General features: G+C 37.4%; 1 protein-coding gene across 2 annotated transcripts in view; it reads left to right on the forward strand.

Moving 5' to 3' along the window:
• Window positions 1–4,102: 4,102 nt before the first annotated feature.
• Window positions 4,103–20,783, forward strand: part of ATP10B (ATPase phospholipid transporting 10B (putative)) — a 48,533-nt gene continuing 31,852 nt past the window's right edge. The window contains exons 1-5 of one of the 2 annotated variants that reach the window (XM_015876344.3): window positions 4,103–4,407; window positions 5,334–5,528; window positions 14,853–15,057; window positions 17,003–17,088; window positions 19,542–19,648. In XM_015876344.3, the coding sequence (XP_015731830.2) occupies window positions 4,133–4,407; window positions 5,334–5,528; window positions 14,853–15,057; window positions 17,003–17,088; window positions 19,542–19,648 (868 nt within the window). In that variant the 5' untranslated portion in view covers window positions 4,103–4,132. Of the gene's footprint in view, window positions 4,408–5,333; window positions 5,529–6,698; window positions 7,648–14,852; window positions 15,058–17,002; window positions 17,089–19,541; window positions 19,649–20,783 lie in introns of those variants that run through there. The other variant, XM_015876339.3, reaches the window with a different exon arrangement.

Genomic DNA, 20,783 nt, shown 5'->3' on the forward strand with positions numbered 1-20,783 from the left:
TTCTTGAATGAAACAGCCCTTTAGGGCTCCTTTTTTTCATTTTCTAGCAACTTTCTTTCGTACTCCAAGCATTATTGCTCTAATATAAAATGTTACAGCATCATTTGAGTCTGTGGCCTATATCCTGCTAATCAGTGCAATTGCCTTCCTTATTCTTCTCAGTCTCCTTTCCCTTTTCCATTGGTGTTAACCATCAGCGTGACCAGGACCAGAAAGGAATCTCTATTCAGTATCACCAAAAACTGGTAGAGCTCCTTAGCAGTTAATTTCAAAGCAGATAAAGAACTTTGTGACTGAGATTTCCATAATATTCAGCTCACTTAGTAAGGTTTATCTCCACAACCAAACCTTTCCCAGAATGACTCTTTTCAGTGAATACCACATTGTCTGTGTAGGATGCCAAGGATACAAATGGTTTCTGCATTCAATTAGGAAATACAATAACAGTTTTGCAATAGAAGATTGCAGAAAATTTCAGGTATTTCTATTATTTAATGCCTTCCATGCTATACAGGCGACATAGAAATGAAAATATTAGGCGAAAAGTTGGAAGGATATAGAAAACTGGAGTTTTCTATAATGCTTACACCTGCATGGAGGTGCTGCCTCTGTGGTTTTTTTTCACAGTACTGTTTTTCAGAAATAATCTCCACTCTGTCTGAAATATTGCCCTAAAGTAAACTTTTCTGAAACATCCAAGCAACCTCTGAAAACAAGGTCTAGGCCTCATCTCACTTTGGTAGTTCTTCACGTTGCCTATGAGAAGGAATTATTTTTTAAACATGAGTCAGTCATCTTTAGTAAACAGCAAATGAGTCATGATTGCATGAGTTTCCTGTGCATCTACAGGAAGGACAGAATTCCTGTCTCCAAAAGTCTGGGACACAGACATTTACAGCAACAGGAAAGATAATCATCCCACTTATCTCTAGCTTCCAAACACATCCTGATCTTACCAGATATCTTCGTAGATATGCTTCTAGATATTGTTCTAGATATGATTGAGTGCTATCTGTTAAAGCTTACCACAAGGTGGGATAAATTCTGAGTGCTCTGACTTTGCAGAACTTGTTCAGGGCAGAAACTCAGCACTAGCCTTAGCAATGGTGACAGTTCCATTCACTGATGAAATGGAGTAAGAATAAATTAAATGAGTATTTCAAAACATGAATGGTGGCCTTAGGCCGTATGAGATATAATTAATGTCTGCTTATTGCAACAAATACATTGCTGTTATCTTTACAGCGTGTGCTGAATCCACTTTCTGATACAGAAATAGTAAATAGCAGTAGTAGTCAATATCTCACAAACAGTATATTTTTTCAGAGTACTGTTACAAAACTTAGACAAAATGTGTTCATTTTCCATGAATACCATTGAGCATTCTTTTTAATTAGTAGAAGTTGGATGTTTTAATCTATGTGCAAAAGGCAAGGAAAAAATTATTCAGTGACGATGTTCCTGATGAGAATTGTGAAATTGCACTCTACTGCAGAAGGAATGTGATGTCAGTCCTCCTTTTCTTTCTAGGGAATTCAAACTTTTTTTCAACACCTTTCTGTCAACAGTGTGAATGATAGTGTTTCTGTTCACAGGGATTCTAAGTCTTTCATCGAGCATCAGAAGTCTAGAAAACTTGTTTAGACTTAAATCCTATTATTTGATGGGAGATGCACCAAGGTTTTCATGCTTAGCTTATTGCTTTTCATGTTTCAGGAAGTTTGATGTGGGCTTGTGAAATAACATGACCATGTCTAGCCTTCTGTTAACACCAGATACACACTTTTCACTTCAAACCTGAATATAATCGGGTGTCTGCTTGTTACCTTTACTAGAAATAAGTTATACTTTAATTACTTATATGTTGCATGAGATATTTTGTCTTGTGTTAGCTTTTTTGCATGTCTTTTCCACTTGGAAGTCAGAAAAGAGGGACCAAACTGAACCCAAACAGAGGTTAGGTTAAGTACGCCTTTGTCAAATCACTCTCTCTCCCTTGCAGACCATATCTGACACATAACACATTGCCTATAATTCATCTATGGTCTCAGTCCCATGGGGATGCTGTTTTTAATTCCCTTGCAGCAAGCCCTGAAGGCTGATTAGCTGCATGGATGCTGACTACACTCAAGCATCTATATGAATATGGCCTTCATGGATCAAGAATGCTTATAAATTGTTTTGCTTTCTAAGTACATATTAACCCATTATCACAATGACAACTGCTTAACACTGTAGTAGCTAATCATTCCACAGGTGAATACTGTTACTGCAAACACAGTGAAGTCATCTAAAGTCTATGGATAAGTGCTGGAATCCTAGTCCATGATGCACAGCACAAGTAACAGCAAGTCCAGCTTCTTTTGCTTGCTTGTTCAGATATTTACACCTTTTTGAACTCCTAGAAATTCATAGTTTCAACATCCCGTCAAGTTATCACAGCATTAGATCTGATTCATTGAATATTATAACTTAAATTTGTATCAATGAAGCCAGTACAACCAAGATCTGATAGGTAGAAATTGGTCATTCTACTCTCACTGTAGAGGATCCCTGGGTGTTGCTGTGTGACATGAACTCTCAATGATTTTTCTGAGCACCTAGTGAGCAAAAGTGCATAAACCTTCCTTGTTTCTTGCTGTTACCACAACCCACTTCAAAGGTGTTAGTGCAGTTCAGTAGTCTACATTTCCCCATCCTGTGGCTGTATCACATACATGTTTTTAAATATGGTTCTTTTTCTTTTTTTTCTTTTTTCTTTTTTCTTCTTTTTCTTTTTTCTTCTTTTTCTTTCTTCTTTTTCTTTTTTCTTTTTCTTTTTTCTTTTTCTTTTTTCTTTTTCTTTTTTCTTTTTCTTTTTCTTTTTCTTTTTCTTTTTCTTTTTCTTTTTCTTTTTCTTTTTCTTTTTCTTTTTCTTTTTCTTTTTCTTTTTCTTTTTCTTTTTCTTTTTCTTTTTCTTTTTCTTTTCTTTCTTTTCTTTTTTTTTTGTTTGTTTCTTTTTTATTTTTTTTTCCCTAAAGGAAATCACATTGCATTCAGTAATAAAGGCATTTTGGATGAGGAAGCTGAAAGCTGAGGGGAAAAAAAGACCCAGCCTGTAATAAAGGCATAAACTCTTTCAAAGTACACTATTTTGAAATGAGTGTATTTAGACTTGCACGAGTGAAACACTAAATGACCGTAGTCTAAGATTAAATATTTAAATACACACACACACACACACACACACACACATATAATTTCCCACAGCCCAGTTGAGGTGGGTTCAGTTCACGGTTCTGGTTCAGAGGAACTGTGAAGTTGCACAAAACAGTGTATTTCCTTGTTTTTTCACATTTGCTGCTTCAGCTTCACAAGGCAGCTTCTGGTCCCCAGGCTCCTGCTGCTGAGATTCTACTGTGCTTGGATTGAGCATAATAAAACACTGCTGGAGCCTGAGTGTCCTGGCCATTCGATTGCAATTGTGAATGTGTGAACAAGTCAGAAGACAAGTGTTCAGTGATAACAGGATTAGTATTAGGAGATTGAATTCTTTTATCTTTCCAATGATTGTTTTAGTGCTGCTAGGCATTTTCCATTTAAATGAGATTTCTGTGGAGCTTCTAGAAAACTATTATGAGAACGTACAGGAGACTAAGCTGATGTTGCAGTTCATTACTATCTGAGATTTGAGATTCAACACCTGAGTCTGTCATTTTTTAAGTGTGAAAAGAAAAAGTATTGTAAGGAAGTCTGAAACTCTTGAAGAAAAATGCCTGAATGGATTTGGTGGCTGTTGATGACTGAAGAAAACAACACAGATTTTGTCACAGAAAAGCTGTTGTTCACATCTGTTAAACTGATTTTATCTATGTTAGTTTCCTGTTATACAATACAGAAAATGGAAGTGGGCTTTCTTTTGCCTGGAGATAGAAATGGATTTTTCATTACTGAATATTTTGTTGTAACTCTTATTCCATGCATTCTCTGTGGAAAGTGCTGAGCTCAAAGGCTGAACGTGTAATGGACTGAACAGTAGCATTGTTGTTTTATACCTCTGCTAGCAAGGTACAAAGCGAATTTTCTACTAGAAGGGAATTGGCTTTCAGTCCTTGTTGTGCATTTGTCTTTCAGCCTGACGTTCCTGCTGTGAATGGCTTTGTCGGTAGACTCAGCTTTGTACCGTTGGCAGCATCTTGGAGCCAAAAGTGCCCCCCAGACTGTGGCGGAATCAACACCTCTGCTGTTTTCTGTCAGAGACAGACTGAAACTCGACTTAAACAAGTGGAGGATTGTGTTTTCCAACAATGGGAGACAGCAGAGAAGCTGGGACCAAGCTTCTAGGCTTTATGCTGGAAATAAGATACAGACTACAAAATACACATGGCTTACTTTTTTGCCCAAAAATCTTTTTAGCCAGTTTCACAGGTAAAAGTGACAATCATCAAGTGGTATATGAAGTATAAGAATTCTTTCTGAAACAGTGATATTTGGAAGTGACAGAGAAGGGTTGCTTCTGTAGCTTCCATGTGTTTAAAATTTAGGAGAAGACTCTTTGTAAAAAATTTGTCACTTAATTCATACTGAAGTGGAGGCTTAAAGCAAATAAGTAGTAGGTGGTGTTCTAACCTGTGCCATGGCCACATTTACTGCTTCAGTACCAGAGCAGCTTTCCTTGGAAAAATTTCAAGTTGCATATCACAATAACTGGTAGTTCCATATTCATCTCTAGAACTGATATTTCTGTTCTCTTAGACTTATACCTTCATGATTTGATCTTCCATTTTCCACACATGGAATTTTGAGTGATTCCCAATGTGAATTATGAATGTATGTTTTCTGTACTCGTTGCATTGGTTTATTTTTTGAGAGTTGTAAGTGGTGTTGTTTTTCTGTGGGGTTGTTGTGTTGTTTGGTGTGTTGTCTTTTTCTGTGGGGGGATGGAGGGCTCCATAGTAATTTCTTTGTTTGCTCTTTGCTGGAATCTATGATTATTTTCAGAAGTGAGTTTGTGGGAGAACATTAGAGAAATAAATAAATATATATATATATATATATATGTACTATGTGTGTGTATATATATATACACACACACTATATATATGTATATAATACATAGTACATATATATATATACACACACACTATGTGGAAAATTAAGGTAGCTATAATATTATGACAATATAACTCACAAGCTTTTCTAAAGAAAAAAAAATAAGCAACTCAGTTAAATAATTGATTATTTAGGAAAAGGATGAGGTTAGAGATGTGAAACAATTAATGCTTATGGCACGAGATGAGGGATTTTAATTAGGAAGTAACACCTTTAATCCCTTTTTGTATCTTTCTTTACAGGCTAGCTAATGTTTATTTTCTCTTCCTGGTGGTTCTAAACTGGTTCCCACAAATGGAAGTCTTCCACAGGGAGATTACAATGATTCCTCTGATCGTGGTGCTGCTTGCCAGTATGATTAAGGATGCTACTGAAGACTATAAAAAATACCAATTCGATAAGATGATAAACTCCTCTAAAAGCAGAGTATATGACAAGTAAGTAGACCAAACCATTTATTCTCCTTGAGTTTGGTGTGTTGGAAACTGCTTGTTTTGATTTTGTAACAATTCCCTTCCTGACCTTTTGGAGTACAGGAAGTTTGGAAGAGCTGTTATAGAAGACTTTTGTTCTGCTTCAGAAAGTGCTTCATTTATCTCACTCAGGGTCAGAGTTATCCTGAGAAGCTTTGTTCTATATCACAGATCTATGTGCTGATAGACCAGTTTTCATTCCAAGTTTCCATACCAGTTTACCAACACAAACAGTATCATCTCCCAGTAGCAGAAGGTTCTGGAGGAAGTCTGGAAAGGATCATTACGGTTTGTTTTTGTTTTTTTTAATACATAGAAACAACATCTTTCAGAAATTTCGTGATAAAACCATTTATACAAAGTTAATAATCAACTGCATTTATGCGTTCAAGGTGATGTGTAGCCAGGAACTAAGCAAATTTTATAGCATTTCCAGTTAGCACAGGTGATCAAAACAACACATTTTCACTCTGGAAGTGGTACAACACCCACTTGCAGTAAGCTGTGTTGTTTGCTCAGTACTGACTCAGAAGGAAGAAGTATTTTCAAGGGCAATTCTTATTGCAACATTTCGATTTCATCAGAGTTTCTTGTCTAAGTACTAATTTGACTTGAGACTGCCTCACTTGTCTCTACATAACACAATAGGAGCTTTGCTTTGTAAGAAGTTTAAATACTTGTGCCTCTTCTATTCTTTCACATCTCCTTATGTCCAAACCATAGAGGAAAAATTACTGTGAAGCTTTCTTGAAAATTAACTCTCATCTGTGCTGATTACTTATGTGGCAAGGGCACAAGGTCCAGCAGACTGAAAGAAATGAGAGTCTGCAAGGAGAAAAGGGTGAGAAAGGTCAGGGTTTGAAAAGGAAACGGGAGTCTAGAGGCTGGTCTAACAGGGGAGGAGCTTCAACCTGTGGGGCAACCTGGGTAAACTGCTCTTAAATTGCCTATGTATATTTATAGTTCTTTCTACTAGAAATTTTGTGTTTGTATTAGTGAGTGGGGAGGGACCGGGTGCTTGCTTGTTTGTTGTAATAAGTGAAGTTATGAGCTTGAAAGCAAATAGTAGGATGGAAGTAACTAATATCTTCTGTACAGAGGCTCATAGTAAATTGGTTGACTTCTGTACTCAGAGCTCAGCCCTTTACCTTTGAACTTCCTGGATGCTAACAGGCTTATAAAACGATTCAGAAACACTTAGAGTGAATGGTGAAAACTGCGTGTATGTTCTTAGTTTCATCTGTGCAGCGCTGAAACAGAGGTACTTCATGTGAGCAGACACATGATTCCAGGGAAATACTCTGGGGCCTCCAGGCATGTAGTAACAGGAATAACAAAACATTCAGGATGTTTTTCTCGTGTGTGACGTGTAGCCTTCCCAGCAAGCTTTAGGACCCGGAGCAGCTGGGTCAGGAAGATACCTGTTCACAGGCAGGTGGATGCTGGAGTCAGCGACAAGCAGCCCTGGGCTCCCGACAGCTTGAGTCTTCCCTCCACCACTTTGGAGTTTATGTGGGTTACTGAACTCTTCTAACTTTGTTAGCCTATGACTTGAGGCTACTTTTTGAGAGGACAGCAAGATGTCAAGGAGGAATTTTCCAGGCTGCTTCTCTAAGATGGTATGGAAAAAACATTTTTTCAAGGAAACCTGCTGTCAGTGTGTTGCTTCAGACACAGAACCCCAAAATGAAGTGCTGGAGAAGAGAGGAAAACTAAAGAAAAGAAGGAAGAAAAATGAAAATAAGCGAGTGATCATCTCCAATTTGTCTTTTGGAAATATGAAGTGGAAGGAAAATCCAAACAGATACTATGACTCCAATAAAATTAAGACCACAAAATACAGCATCTTGACTTTCTTCCCTAAAAACATCTATGAGCAGCTTCACCGCTTTGCCAATATTTATTTTGTGGTCATTGCACTGCTGAATTTTGTGCCGGTGGTGAATGCTTTCCAACCAGAAGTTTCTTTGATCCCTATTTGTGTTATAATGGCCATGACAGCCATTAAAGATGCTTGGGAGGACTTTCGGCGGTATAAACTAGACAAAGAAATCAATCACATGGGTTGTTACATTTACAGCAGGTGAGCTTTTTTTTTTTTTTTGCTTTTTTTTTTTAACAGCTTTTACTTTGGAAAATGTTGACTTGAGATCTTTTATCAATTGTGAGGTTTCTTGTTTAAAGTATCAATTAATGCCTGCTAGAAAATCACAGTGATTAAGTGAAGTGGTATAAAGTTGCAGTGACTAGATAACACCCATACTTGGTCTGATAAAAAGATGTTCCTATTTTGCTTAAATCTATTGTTTAGGCTGGAAAGGAAAATTTTTGTTTCATGGCTCTGCAGTGGCTATTGGCCTCTTAGACATGGAGTGTTTAAATAGCTGCCGAGCCCTGGAGTTCTAAGGAATTTTCAGCAGAGCTGAATTCTGTCAATACGGTGCAGAACAAGATTTGCACAAACAATATAGCACAGAACAAGATCTTTCATGCAAATGGGTCCTTGTTTGCTTAGAGGCCATGATGCCTTTGAAAAACATTGCTAGTGCTTTGAATTAATTTCAGTTTTATATTCCAATCTGCAGGCTGCCTTCCAGTTGTGCTTTTGGGTTTTATTTATTTATTTACTAGATTGAATGTTAAACAAAAATGCATATACGCATATTTTAAAAATTTGAGGTAGTAACATATTTCTGTTTGGTCTTCTCTAAATGAATTATCTCCAAATATCTGTGACATTTTCAAAATGTTTAGTGACCTCTTAACCTTAGGACATTTGTTGTATTAAAACTGCTATCAACATAGAAAATGGCTTCTGCCTGCTTAAATATCACATAGGGTACCAGCAGAGCAAAACTTATAATTTACCTGAACTTTATTTATCATTCCTCCAGTTAATCAGCAGTGCTTTATACAGCGTATGTTCTCACAAGTAGGATCTTGTAAATCTCTAACTTTTATCACAGAGTTCTGCCATTGCTGTTTCTTGCTCTTGCATGTGTTTGTCGGATTTTTATTTTCATATCCTGCTGGTTAAACAGAGAAATAATGGATTTGCTTACTTTTACCCCAACATGCAGATAATGATGTGTCAGAATTAAAATCTTTGCTCATTTTGCCAGCGTATCTGGAAAAGCGGGCATTTTACAAGTTTCTAAATATTGCACATCTAAGACTTCTTTTCTCTTCCACCATGAAGACTGTCGGTAATTCTCGTTCTTTGAGTAGGTATCTGAATTTGCCCCTACCTTTGAGGCTCTCAGAGTTATATTAATCCATGGAGTGATGGATGATTTGTTGAGACTACATAACAGGGAATAGTAGGTGATGCAGTAGGTACTAATGAATGCATTGGCATGGAAACATTACTTCCTCTTGACATAAAGCAATTGTGTTAATTTATATGGAGAAGACTTTTACCTTGAGTAAATGAGAATTAGAGAATACAATATAAACTGTTTTCATGTTAAAGAAAAATGTACGTTATAGCATTACAATGTACAAACAGATCCAGATCTAAGTTGTAGCCCTGTGTACTTTCTTATGCAGAAAGATGAGACAGCACACCTTAACATTGCTCATCCCATTCCATAGGAAGGTCTTTGATCTATGAATAAATCTTGTGTCTTACCAGAGTCTTATGGCCCAAAGCAGTGACGTAAGAGAAAGAATGAATATTAGAGTGTGAAGGCTTCCTTATTTTTCTATCTGGAAAAAGTGTTGACAATTGTAATTGCCGTCAGATCTGTAGTTGCAGCTTATTATATCATGAATAATTTTAATCAGGCTTCTATAGCTTTTGGGGAAGCTGGTAGGTCTTGTTCTTCCTGCTAGCTGCAAAGTCATGGAAGAGTATGATGGCTTCTAATTTTCCTCCTTGTGAATCATCTGCCATAGGTAATTTTTTAACATGAGTGAAAGTTTTTTTTGGGGGGACTGTGAATCTTGTTAATCTTGTGACACCAAAGAATCTTTTGTAATAGAATAACTCCTCTTCATCATAAGATGAAAATTTAATTAGATTTAAAGTATTAATCTTGGAGAGTAAATTGTCTTCATTTCAGATTTCAGTAACAAGAACTCTAGTTCCTGTTCCATAAAACATAAAGTGCACTCCCTTTGCTGAAAGCCAAATGTCCTCCAAAAATTTCTTGAACACCAGAGGAAATGCTGCAACTTGTCTCCTTTCAGTATGGAGCAAGGGAAATTGAATTCAAGTAGACTGCCCTGTAAACACATTACTTCTAATTTTCTTTTCACAGAGGTCAGCTGGAATGGCTAATCTAGCCTGCTAGTCAAATGAAGGAAAAGGCACTTCAAGTAGTGTACTTAAAGAATGCTTAATTGGAGAAGGAAAAATAAATAAATAAATAAATAAATAAAAGAAGAAACAATGATATTAAAGTATCTTGGGAGTTTCAATACCTTAGATCTGATGTTTGATTGCAGACATTTTACTTCCTGACTAAAAGGTTTTTGAAATCATAATTTGTATACAGACTGTTGTGCTGCTAGATTACATCATGCTAAACCTCTATATGAGAACTAAAATACACTTGCTTCTTTTCTCTTAGTATTCTTTTAATTATTCTTAGTCTTCTGTTAAATATACCTAGTCTGCTTTTAAACTTTTGTAGGAATGAGGCTTCTACCACTACAATATGTGATTATCGAAGCATTTTCTAAGATATTCTGCTTTATTATCCTTCTTTAATTGCATTAAAATTCCTCAAGTGACCTGGTTTCATGCAACCCTAATTATTCTTCATCATCAACATTTAATTATAGTTTTCATGCATGTGTAATTTCTATCATGTTCATTTTGCTACTCCCAGACAGCTTTTAGGCAAGATATGTATACGGAACACCCTTTTAATCTGTCTTGTCAGTCAGTCCCTCCACTCCTATTTTGGTTACTGTTCTCTGAACTCTGTTGAGTTTGTCCCTAACTAACTAACAGGGGCCAGCACTGAGTGTAGCATGCAGGTCTGTAAGTGAATGCCAAACCAACAGTTACTAAAAGCTATTTAATCACTTCAGCATTCCATAATGTTTGAGAAACCACTTGATGTACGTATGATTAACCTGTGGGCTGGGTCTGATGTTCCTCTAGGACAAAGCTGTAATGGTCGGCAAACACTCCATAACATCCAGACAGGATTTTACATCAACTTTACGCTTCTAGAAAATTGAACCTTAATTTTTCTGTTTATTCTGAATAGATGTTCAGGTTCAAGATGGCAGATCAACATGCTTGATTGAACATGCAAAAAGAGGTTTGTTGCCAACGTTTTCATTTTAAGTCTTCATCAGCAGTGCTGAGTTCTTGCTTGTTGAAGAACAATTTCTTTTTACTCTATTATTTTTGTTTTCTAACAAAGCACAACTTTAAAGACTAGGGTTCTGCTGGGGGCTTAATTGGATTCATTTTGTACACCAAGAAAAGGAGTCTCAAGCTTGTGGTCTGCTTTAAGTCCTGCCATCTTCCCTCGTGCAAAATTGCACTGGATTTGCTTTGGCACAGCCACATCAAAGCTTCTGTATCTTGCTGGTGCTTCCTCTGAATGGCGGATGAATATCAACAACGGGGAATCTCCTGGCTTCATACCCTCAAATTGAACAGTTGTTGGGGGGAATGGCTATGGATGCTTGCTAAGTTCTTTTACTTCACTGACTTCTAATAAGTGTTATGGTTCTTTGATGCTGCTGATGTCCGTAAGACAAAACAGCCTCCTTAGATACCAAAATGATGGCAACATGGTATAAACCAGGGATGAATTGGAATGGATATTTTGACTCAGGTGATATCTCCAGCTCAGGAATACTGTGTGAAATTGTTCTGTATTATAAGCTATGGGCAGATTTCATGATCAGTTCCTCTTCAGTATAGTGCCACCCTCAAGTTCTTAATCTGCTCCTATGTTGTCATTTTTTCAAGGTTGTTATGGCAGCAGCTCCTAACCTTGCATTCATAGCTTTGAAATGGTCTTTGAAAGCTTAGTGTGAAGTTTTCCATTTAGAATCCTTGACAGTATGCGTTCAATTTGTATTTGCAAAAATAGGCTGTAATGTTTAAATACCTGTGTAATTCCAGATGTTTGTTGCATAGCACTGAGTATGGTGGAGCACATTTGATAAAGCGATCCTTGAGGGGGACTATTTTCAAACATAACATGCAAATGAATTTGCATACAATAAAACACAAACATTTGGATTTGCCTGTATGTTAGTCTGATTTTATTTTTTTGTCCAAACTGTCTGATATTACAGTCTGGTGGCAATTTACAGGTGTGAAAGGTAGAGTAACATCTTTACTACAAACTGCAAAGGAAGCTGACCAGAACTTTCAGTAATTCAGAGGAACCAGACCTACTGAGCTAATTGGTCGATGTAACCATTATACATGGAGAAGGTTTCTGAAGTGGCATGTACGTGGAAAACAGTTTTATTTAATCTCCTCTTGGGAGCAGCACAATATTTTCTTACTTCCTCCTATTCACCACCCCTCCTGACCCAGTCTTTGTTTGAAGTTCATTTTTATTGAATCAAAGAATGTGAAATGACTTTGTGTCAACAATAATTTATTCTTGTTCCCCAACAATTTCCAGCCACAGAAGGCTTTTCTGTATGATTCTTTCTCCCCTAAAATACCTTCATAAAATCCATTCAGTTCAGTCCTTCTCATCAGATATGATGAGTCTAACATCAAATTCTGGCAGACTTTGCCGTGACTGTTCCAGGCTGTCTCTTTCTGTCTGCACTACCCTGTGATGGGTGTTGCTGTGCTACCTGTTATTCCAGGGCAGCCAGGGAATGCTTTTAAGTGTGGTGGTGATAAATTGACTGGTAAAGGAGAGAAGGTAATGGAGAGACTTTCATCCTAGCATAACTTTGATGTGCCACAGCCCTGATGCCTTTCACCATGAGAATCAGACTTTCAACTCCCTACCTACTGAAAATCACCACGTGTTGTTATTTTATTGCATAAATATGTGTGCCTTTTTTACATGCCTCTCGTCAAACCATCTTAGACTCACTAAGCTCTTGTGTTTGTCTAGCAACCAAAGCATGACTTATGAGCCTTTATCAGTGAATGGGAAGAGGGCAGTATTCCCAGTTATGGGAATTAGTGAAAGGAAACTGTCTCATTTAAAAAATCTTTTGGGGTAATTGGACCAGCATTGTTGTGGGGTGGAAGAGGTTCCTTGTGCTTTTCTTCCTTTTATCCATTAATAATTCTCAGCAAAATTTTAGAAAGCTCTCATGCCATAGGAATGTTGATCTTACAGCTCCAGCTAAATCTGTCAGAGAATAGAGCTCTCTACAAAGAAAATGTGCTTTACTGAATTTTTTGTTCACTGGGAGAGAGGGACACCCTTCACCTGAATGTAGGCCTGGAAGACTAGCAATTCCTGAACTAAATTTCCTATGCAACTGAAAACAACTTCTTTGATCTGGAAGAAGTCATTTGGCTTTTCTGACTCACCGTCTCATCTGTAATTAGTGTATGAACCAAACCTTGAGCCACAAGTGTAATGTTTGTTTCATTGGCTGTTACTGGAAAAATTATTACAAATCTATGATTTTTGTGGTTTATTTTATTAACCCAATTTCTGTAGGCTGACGTAGAAAACAGCCAGCTGGGTAAGGCCTATCTATAGCATTTTGTGAGCAGGAAGTGTTCTATAAACAACAGAATTGTGCAAGTGCTGACGTAGAGAAAAGTAGGATTACCCTGCAGATGTCCTGGCAAACAGCATATGCAAACTCTACGTGACATCCAGATGTCTGGGGTAGCAAGACAGCCCATCTGCTTGTACTAAACTACTTCTGCAATCATGCTTTAAACAAATGAGGAATTCTACCAAGAAAGCATTTGATATGGGAAGAGTTCCTTGTTGCTTAGTGGCTTTCTTACATTAGCTTTAGCATCCACTTTGTTGTGCAATAAATTCTCATCATGTACCTGCTTAAATATTTTTCAAATAGAAACTGTTCTGGAATATTTTTTTCAAAGATCAGCAACATCAGATTCACTTACGGCAAACATCTGTTTCACAGTGTGATCTTTTATATCTATTGTGGAGCAAAGGGAACAAGGATATGCATGTAAGTAGAGTCAGCAGAAAGAACAAACATTCAGGAATGAAAAAACAATGTAGGAAGGAAAAATCATTGCTACAATACCATTATTTAGCAATTATTAATGACTCTCCCATCTAGCACCAAAGATTTTCATGTAGTTATGGGAGTTTTTCTGGATTTTTTGTTCTTGTTTTGCTTTAATGAAAAGTGAATACCACTGGGAAATGCGGAGTATTTAACTGCATGTGTAACCTTTTCAGGAAGCAGTTATTTCATTTTGCTTTTAGATGAGGATATGAGCCAACTGCAACAGATTGCCTGACAGCATTAGGGCTGACTCCTCTTTCCCCAAGATCAGAAAAGCAGGTTAGCATGTGGTAGACTTTGGCCAGGCTCTGAAGACACACTTGGATGTATGCCTTTGAACTGTAGCAAAACATTTTATCTGCTTTATCATGGCTCCCCTTCTCGTAATACACTTTATTGAAAGACTAAATGAGGATGATTCAAAGCTTAAGCAAAAATGAGACTGAGTCATTACAGAAAGCCTTTTACTGTGAGTCTTGTAAAGTATTTTAGCATTTTCCTTCTTAAAGAGCAACATACAAGATGACAGTTATTTATATTAAAAAAATTATTTCTGCATAAAGAACTGGGCCATTGCTGCCTTTATAGTTTTCCCTTTAACTAATTCTAAACTGTATTCTGCAGTTCTCAGTGTGTTTTGATGATGAAGAGCAGCTGAGAGATCAGTTACTGAAAAGGTTACTTCAAAAAGTATTGCCGTATCCTGAACCATCGAACGCCAGTTTGCTGATGAAATAGTCATTTCTTTTCCTCAAACCCTAACCCCTTTTCTTTTAATGCCTGTATTTCTTGTGTACTATACTTAAAAACAGTTCTGTTGGTCTGAGCAACTTTCTGGCTTTTGCTGTGGAGAAGATAGGCACAAGTGCTTGTCAATGAAATAAATTTTTATTTAGTTTCTATTTACTCCATGTAGATACTTTGCATGTAAGATATGGTGAAGTGCTACGACAAAACTGTCTGAAGCGCTAATTTCTAGCTGTTTTGCATTGCTTTTTAAAAAAATATAGCCATGTGGCACCACTGCTTTATTTTCTTTCATCAAAATGCCACTTAGCAGGGAGCCTGCCTTCCTAATGTTGCTATTCACCCTTAACATATTTTTTGATGCCACAGGAAAGACCGTGCCTACATTGAGAAGTGCTGGAAAGATGTCCGAGTGGGAGATTTTGTGCAGTTGCAGTGTAACGAGACCATCCCAGCTGATATCCTCTTGCTGTACTCCTCTGACCAGAACGGGATCTGCCACTTGGAAACAGCCAACCTTGATGGAGAGACCAACCTTAAGCAGCGACGAGTTGTCATGGGGTTCTCCAGACAGGTAAGTTTATGAAATCAGAGTCCATGAGTTATTATGTAGATACACCACATGCACAGAAGCCTTTACACTTAGGAAGTCTTGTTACATAAGCATAGTGGAATGCAGTTCTGACCGTGATGACCGCAGTGTTCAGGAAGGTCACAGTTTAAATAACCATCTCTATTACCCTGTTATTTAAAATTATTAGTGTAAATAGCATGTTGATTAATAAAATCAATGCACTGCATATCACACAAGCTGGTTTTAGTCTTCCTGTCTGCAGCTTGTCCTTGTTCCTGGAGCTTTGTTTAATCTTGTGATTTAAGTGCTCCATAAAACTTCCCTGATTTAACTGCAGCTATAAAAATGTGACTTTTAAAGGAGGAGAGAATGAACTGAGGTTAGTTCTTTGGTTTAGGAAATGCTTTGGAATACTGAATTCCCCTACCTTTAAAATACTGAGACGAAAGAAACTTTTTCTTCTTGTAAGCCATTTTCTGACCTGAATTTTCAACTGTAAAATACATTTTTTAGACCAGATTCTCAGCTTGCTTGTACTTAGATTTTATACATATGTATACAAAATAGGATGTATGTATTGCTCAGAAGGACAGGGGAGAGGAAAATGAGAGTTAGGCACTCTTACTGTGAGAAACTCTTACAGTCTGGCAAAGCTGTGATGAATTCCAGTGGGAGATACTCAAGATTTTCAGTTTCCAATTGAATGTGACTTCTGGAAGTCTCTCTTGCTTTAGAAGAAGATATGGAAGCCCAGCAGCAGATCTGATTTCCAGCTCTGAATTTCCTAATGAAAGGAGTTTGGATTCAAGTGGGTTGCAGTTCTTTTGGTTTTTATCTCACAGCAGTAATTATTCTCTTTCATGTTTCTCACAACCCATTTTTATTACATATTCTTAATCTAAAATCAAAGTCTCCAGTATCTTTTCAGTTGAGGAAAAAAGGTTATAGCAAACAGGTACCTTTCATGCAGCTGGCTTTCCAGACTGCTTCAAAAAGCCCCCAGAGCAAGCCTTTTTCCTTGAATAAGTGGAAAATAAAGCAAAAGTGTAAGTCTTATTTCAGCTCCGAGCTCTAATTCAGGACGTACTTAGCCCAGGGATCTCCATGCTGTTTTGTCTCTCGCAGCACACTGGGCTCTTTCACTTCCCTTCCTTTTGAGGGGATCATTTGTTTCTTTCCTTGTTTCCTTGTCTTTATTTTAGTCATATTTGAAAGTATTCTAATTATTTAAAGGCATGGTCCCTTATTTTATTCTCATGTACTGATGAAACAACTCCTCTAATATTTTTCAAAATCCATATTAATATTGCAATTATTTTCATTTGATTGCTTTTGTCTGAAGAGTGTTGTCATTTAACAAAGAGCTATAAAACTTATTACATTTACCTTAAATGAAGGCAGGTGCTGCCTCTAACCAGCGTCTCTATTGTATGATCCAGTTCACAGCATTTATTGTAATTTAATACAACCAATTGATAATTCAGCCAAGGAAAGTATCAGATCTGCTGTACCATGACAATACCCTTTTGATTATACAATGAATTACATTATTTTGCACACTCAAATTTGCTTATGGTCAAATACATTTGTGTTGATAAAAAATAAAGTGAGAATTGACCTGTGTGCTATTTGTGCAATTAAAGATGAAAACTGTTGGCAACTTCCAGCCTTGGCTGTTCTGTCTGCATCTGAATTTACCTGACAGAGCAGGGAAGAAATTGCAGGCAAGCTGTGAACCTGATCTAAACATTTATTTTTTCCAAACCCTTGCTTTTTGATGAGGTAAGTTTACCAAGCCCATTAGTTTTACCTCTGACACTGTGTTATGCTTCCATAAATAAAGTTTATCTGTTGGTGTGGATATGGCATGGGCATTTGGCTGCAGTGTTTAGCATTTCAATTATTCTGGATTTGACACTCACTCCGTGTGTGTTTCCTCTTGCAGAATACTTCATTTGAACCAGAATTTTTCCAAAATACCATCATCTGTGAAATGCCTAATAATGATCTCAATAAATTCAAAGGGTACATGTAAGTGTTTGTTATCCATAAATGTATTGTCTGTCTCAGCTTTAATGATTCACTTGGCAGGGTAAAGAACAGAAGCAACATGTTTTGCAGAAATTGGTGGGCATTACTATTATCTATTCCTGGACTCAGAAGTTAATAGATTATGCAGACTGGAATTTGGGCTTTGAGGCAAAGAAGGACCAAGGCTTGCCATTGAATTCACAACTATTTTATACAAATTGTTCTCACAAGGCTTCAGCTCTTATCAGAATTCTGACAGGAGTGCATTTGTGTTTGACCTGAAAGCTAGGCTAGGCTAGATTTTCTATGTAAATACTTTCTAATGTTTAAAGATATCCATCTGCATTGTTCTATTTCTTCATATTTACTGCCATGGGGATAAGGTATCCAGGATCTTACATACAAACCTAATTTTTTCTTACAGCTGAAAAACACATGCAAGCACAAAAACTGTAAATGAAACCAATGCATTAGAAAAGTGTTCTAAAAGTTTACTAGTAGCTAAACTAGTAGTTAATGTATTTCCAGTGATGCAGTGAGAATGTTGAACCTGGAACTTGAGTAAACCAGCAGATTCTTGTCCACTAGACCTCAACGTTCCTAATCTGTTGTTGAGAATTTGTGTGTTGTAGAATTATACCTCTAATAGCAATGTTGGTTTCCCTCCTCTGTGATATTTTAACAAGTTAAAATAGGTCAAGTCAGTGTCGGTTACTGGTTTAGTGGATTAGTAGGTATTATCTAAATTGAAGCAATTCTTCCAATTAGCCTGCTATAATACAGCACAAAAACACTGAGATTGTGCAAATATAAGAAAAATGTCACAAGAAAACACACAGAAACACACCCATAGGGTTCAGGACTGGCTTTAACAACTAAATCTCTGTTGAAAACCTATAGCAGAAATCTCTCCTGGAAACACCTATTATCTCACCTGCTTGGCGCAGCGGGGAATTAGCTGCCTTTCTCTCCCTGCTATGAGGGTACATGAAAGAAATCTGTGGAAAATAATTTACTAACAGTGGAGTTCTCTTTTTTAGTCTGCTTTTGCCTGGTGCGTTTTCTAAACCTGAATTGCTTTGAGTAGTATTCAAACAAAAATAGGACTCAGCAAAACAAGGTATGAGCAGCTTATAGCACTACTCCAAGAGGTGCACACCCTTACAGTGCTGCCAGCTTACACTTTTCTCAAAGAGCCTTCATTGAATTTCCATCTTCTTGCTGTAAAATTGTAGCAGTGCAGAAGAACTGTCTCTGCTAAAAATGATAAGCACAAACTTAGTGATATCTGCCTGGTGTGCCCTGGACACAGCAAATGCTGCTGAAAGGGGATGCAAGAAGGTTTCTGCTAAGTGATTTCACCAAGACTGAAGCTAGTTCCCCAGGATAAGGGAGTTCTGGCATTACTTCTTAAATGTAATAAGAAATATATTTGCATTAATAGTTATTTACTAATGTAACTTCGTATATGAGATATTTAAATCTCACTGCACTGAAGCCTGGGCTTCGTATAGAGAAAACACTGTGATATCTCCCATTATGTTCAAATGCCAGTGAAGACAACTGAAGATCTGTAATCTGAAGCTGCTTTGGAAATTACACACCTGCATTTCAAGATATAACAGTGACCTTCTCTTTTTTTAACACTGCAAGCCAGAGCTGCCTTATGGTCTTCCTCAGCAGGGTCTTTGATCAAAGCCATTATTCTGCCATCTTATAGTGATTTGGTGTCTAAACCTTTTCACTCCTCTCCCTTGAAGCCACGTTGTCATGTGCAGCTGCAAACAGGTGTAGGATTGCACATAGCCCAATATAGCACTGAACTTTGCCCCTCATTTATGTAACACAGCATTTTGCCGGTAAATGCAATACCAAATATCCAGTAAAGAGTCATAAAATATACATATTCTGGAAGAACTCTTATCTTATGCTGGTATTTAAATAATAAAAACAGTTCAAGCAGAAAAATCTCAGCTTTGGTAAAGATTTCAGGAAGAGCCTACACAAATTCATGACAGAAAACTGTAAAAATAGTTTTTATTTTCAGAGGCAAGTAACCCATTGATGAACCTGCCTGATGGTGTACTGACCTTATGATTTTCAGTAAGTTTTCCCCTGTCTGTAGCAGAAGGAGCAGGTGTGTGACAGGACATCCTCAGCCAGGGTGAAAAATCTTCCATCCAGTGTGGGTGAAGGAGGAAGCGTCAGCCCAAGCACTCCTCGAGGGAGCTGAGGTTCTCAAGAAGCCCTCTGGTGGTTATTTGAATTCTATTTGACTTCTTTCTGGAGTCTTTACTGAAGCTGAGTGAAGTACAAGCAAATTAGACTCCTTGCAGTTTCTTGATTTCTACTTGAATTGGACATTAACACACATACACACACAAATGTTTGAGGTTTATCAGAACAGAAAATGGCATTGTTTTATTTATTTTGTCATCTTTTTCTTTTCCCAGGGAACAGCCAAATCACGAACGAATTGGCTTTAACATCGAAAGCCTTCTGCTTCGTGGATGTACAATCAGAAACACTGAAGTTGCAATAGGAATTGTTATATATGCAGGTAAGAAGTACATTGTATCTCACTAAACACAGAATTTCCCTATAAGTATCCTTAAGTCAACATGAATAGTCTAACCTTGCACCATAATTTGACCTTTAGTTTAAAGAACTGGTAGTTCAGAGGGAAGAGTGCATAACCTTTTGAAGTAAAAGTGTTACACGGCTCTAAAGCCAAGGAGTCCTACACTGGTTCACAGACAAGTGACAATATACCTGTGTGTGACAAATATCTTTCTACCTTTATGCAAAGATATCCAGACCAGTTAAATTTGATGAGGTTATTTTAACTCTCAGCTCTGTAGCTCTGATTATAATGCTAATTTCATTGGTCATAAAATCTTCACTGCTGCCCTAAGAGGGATCTCAACGGCTCCTCAGGGCAGAAACCATTGCAGCTGAAGATCCATTACATGCTGACATAGACATAGCATGTCTCTGCGATTGTGCATTTTGTGCTGTAGATACATGAACTGTACCAGACAGTGTCTGTGTCCAGATCAAATGCAGCAGTCCAGGCTCAACAGTGGGTTAGCTCATCTTTTTCTCAGCTTCTTTTAGTTTCACAGAATTATAGAATAGTCATATTTAGAAGTGACCTTTAAGGATCATATGCTTTGACCCTCCCTGCCCCATTGTTAGGCAAATATTTCACTAGATCAGGATGCTCACAGTCCCATCCAGCTTGGATGTAAATGTTGACATGGATGAAGTATCAACAGCTTTTCTGGGAAACCTGTTCCAACCAATCAATCTAAATCTGCCAGCCTTTTTCTGTTAGTTACTAAAGTCCCTTTATAAATTAGGAGACTGCTATAACATCTCCCTTGAGCATTCTCCAGGATTAACAATGTCAGCTCTCACACTTGCTCTTTACAGAGGAGGTGTTTGAGTGCTCTGTTCATTTTCATGGCCATCATGGACCTGCTCTAAGAGATCCATGTCTTACCTTCTCCTGCTAGGATTCCCATTTTCTTTCTCTAGCCATTTTCTAGTATGCTCCTTTCACCAACAGTAAGGATCACAATGTGGGCTGATGTTAATGTTGCTGAAGCTGCCAGCTGCAAAGGTTACCAAGATGTGGTGTCATTGGTCTGAGTAAGACTTCAATTCAGTTTCCCGCTGACATCTTTTTGTTC

The sequence above is a fragment of the Coturnix japonica genome, chromosome 18 (assembly GCF_054131305.1).
Source record: "Coturnix japonica strain WE chromosome 18, WE-NBRP24, whole genome shotgun sequence".
Lineage (NCBI taxonomy): Eukaryota > Metazoa > Chordata > Aves > Galliformes > Phasianidae > Coturnix > Coturnix japonica.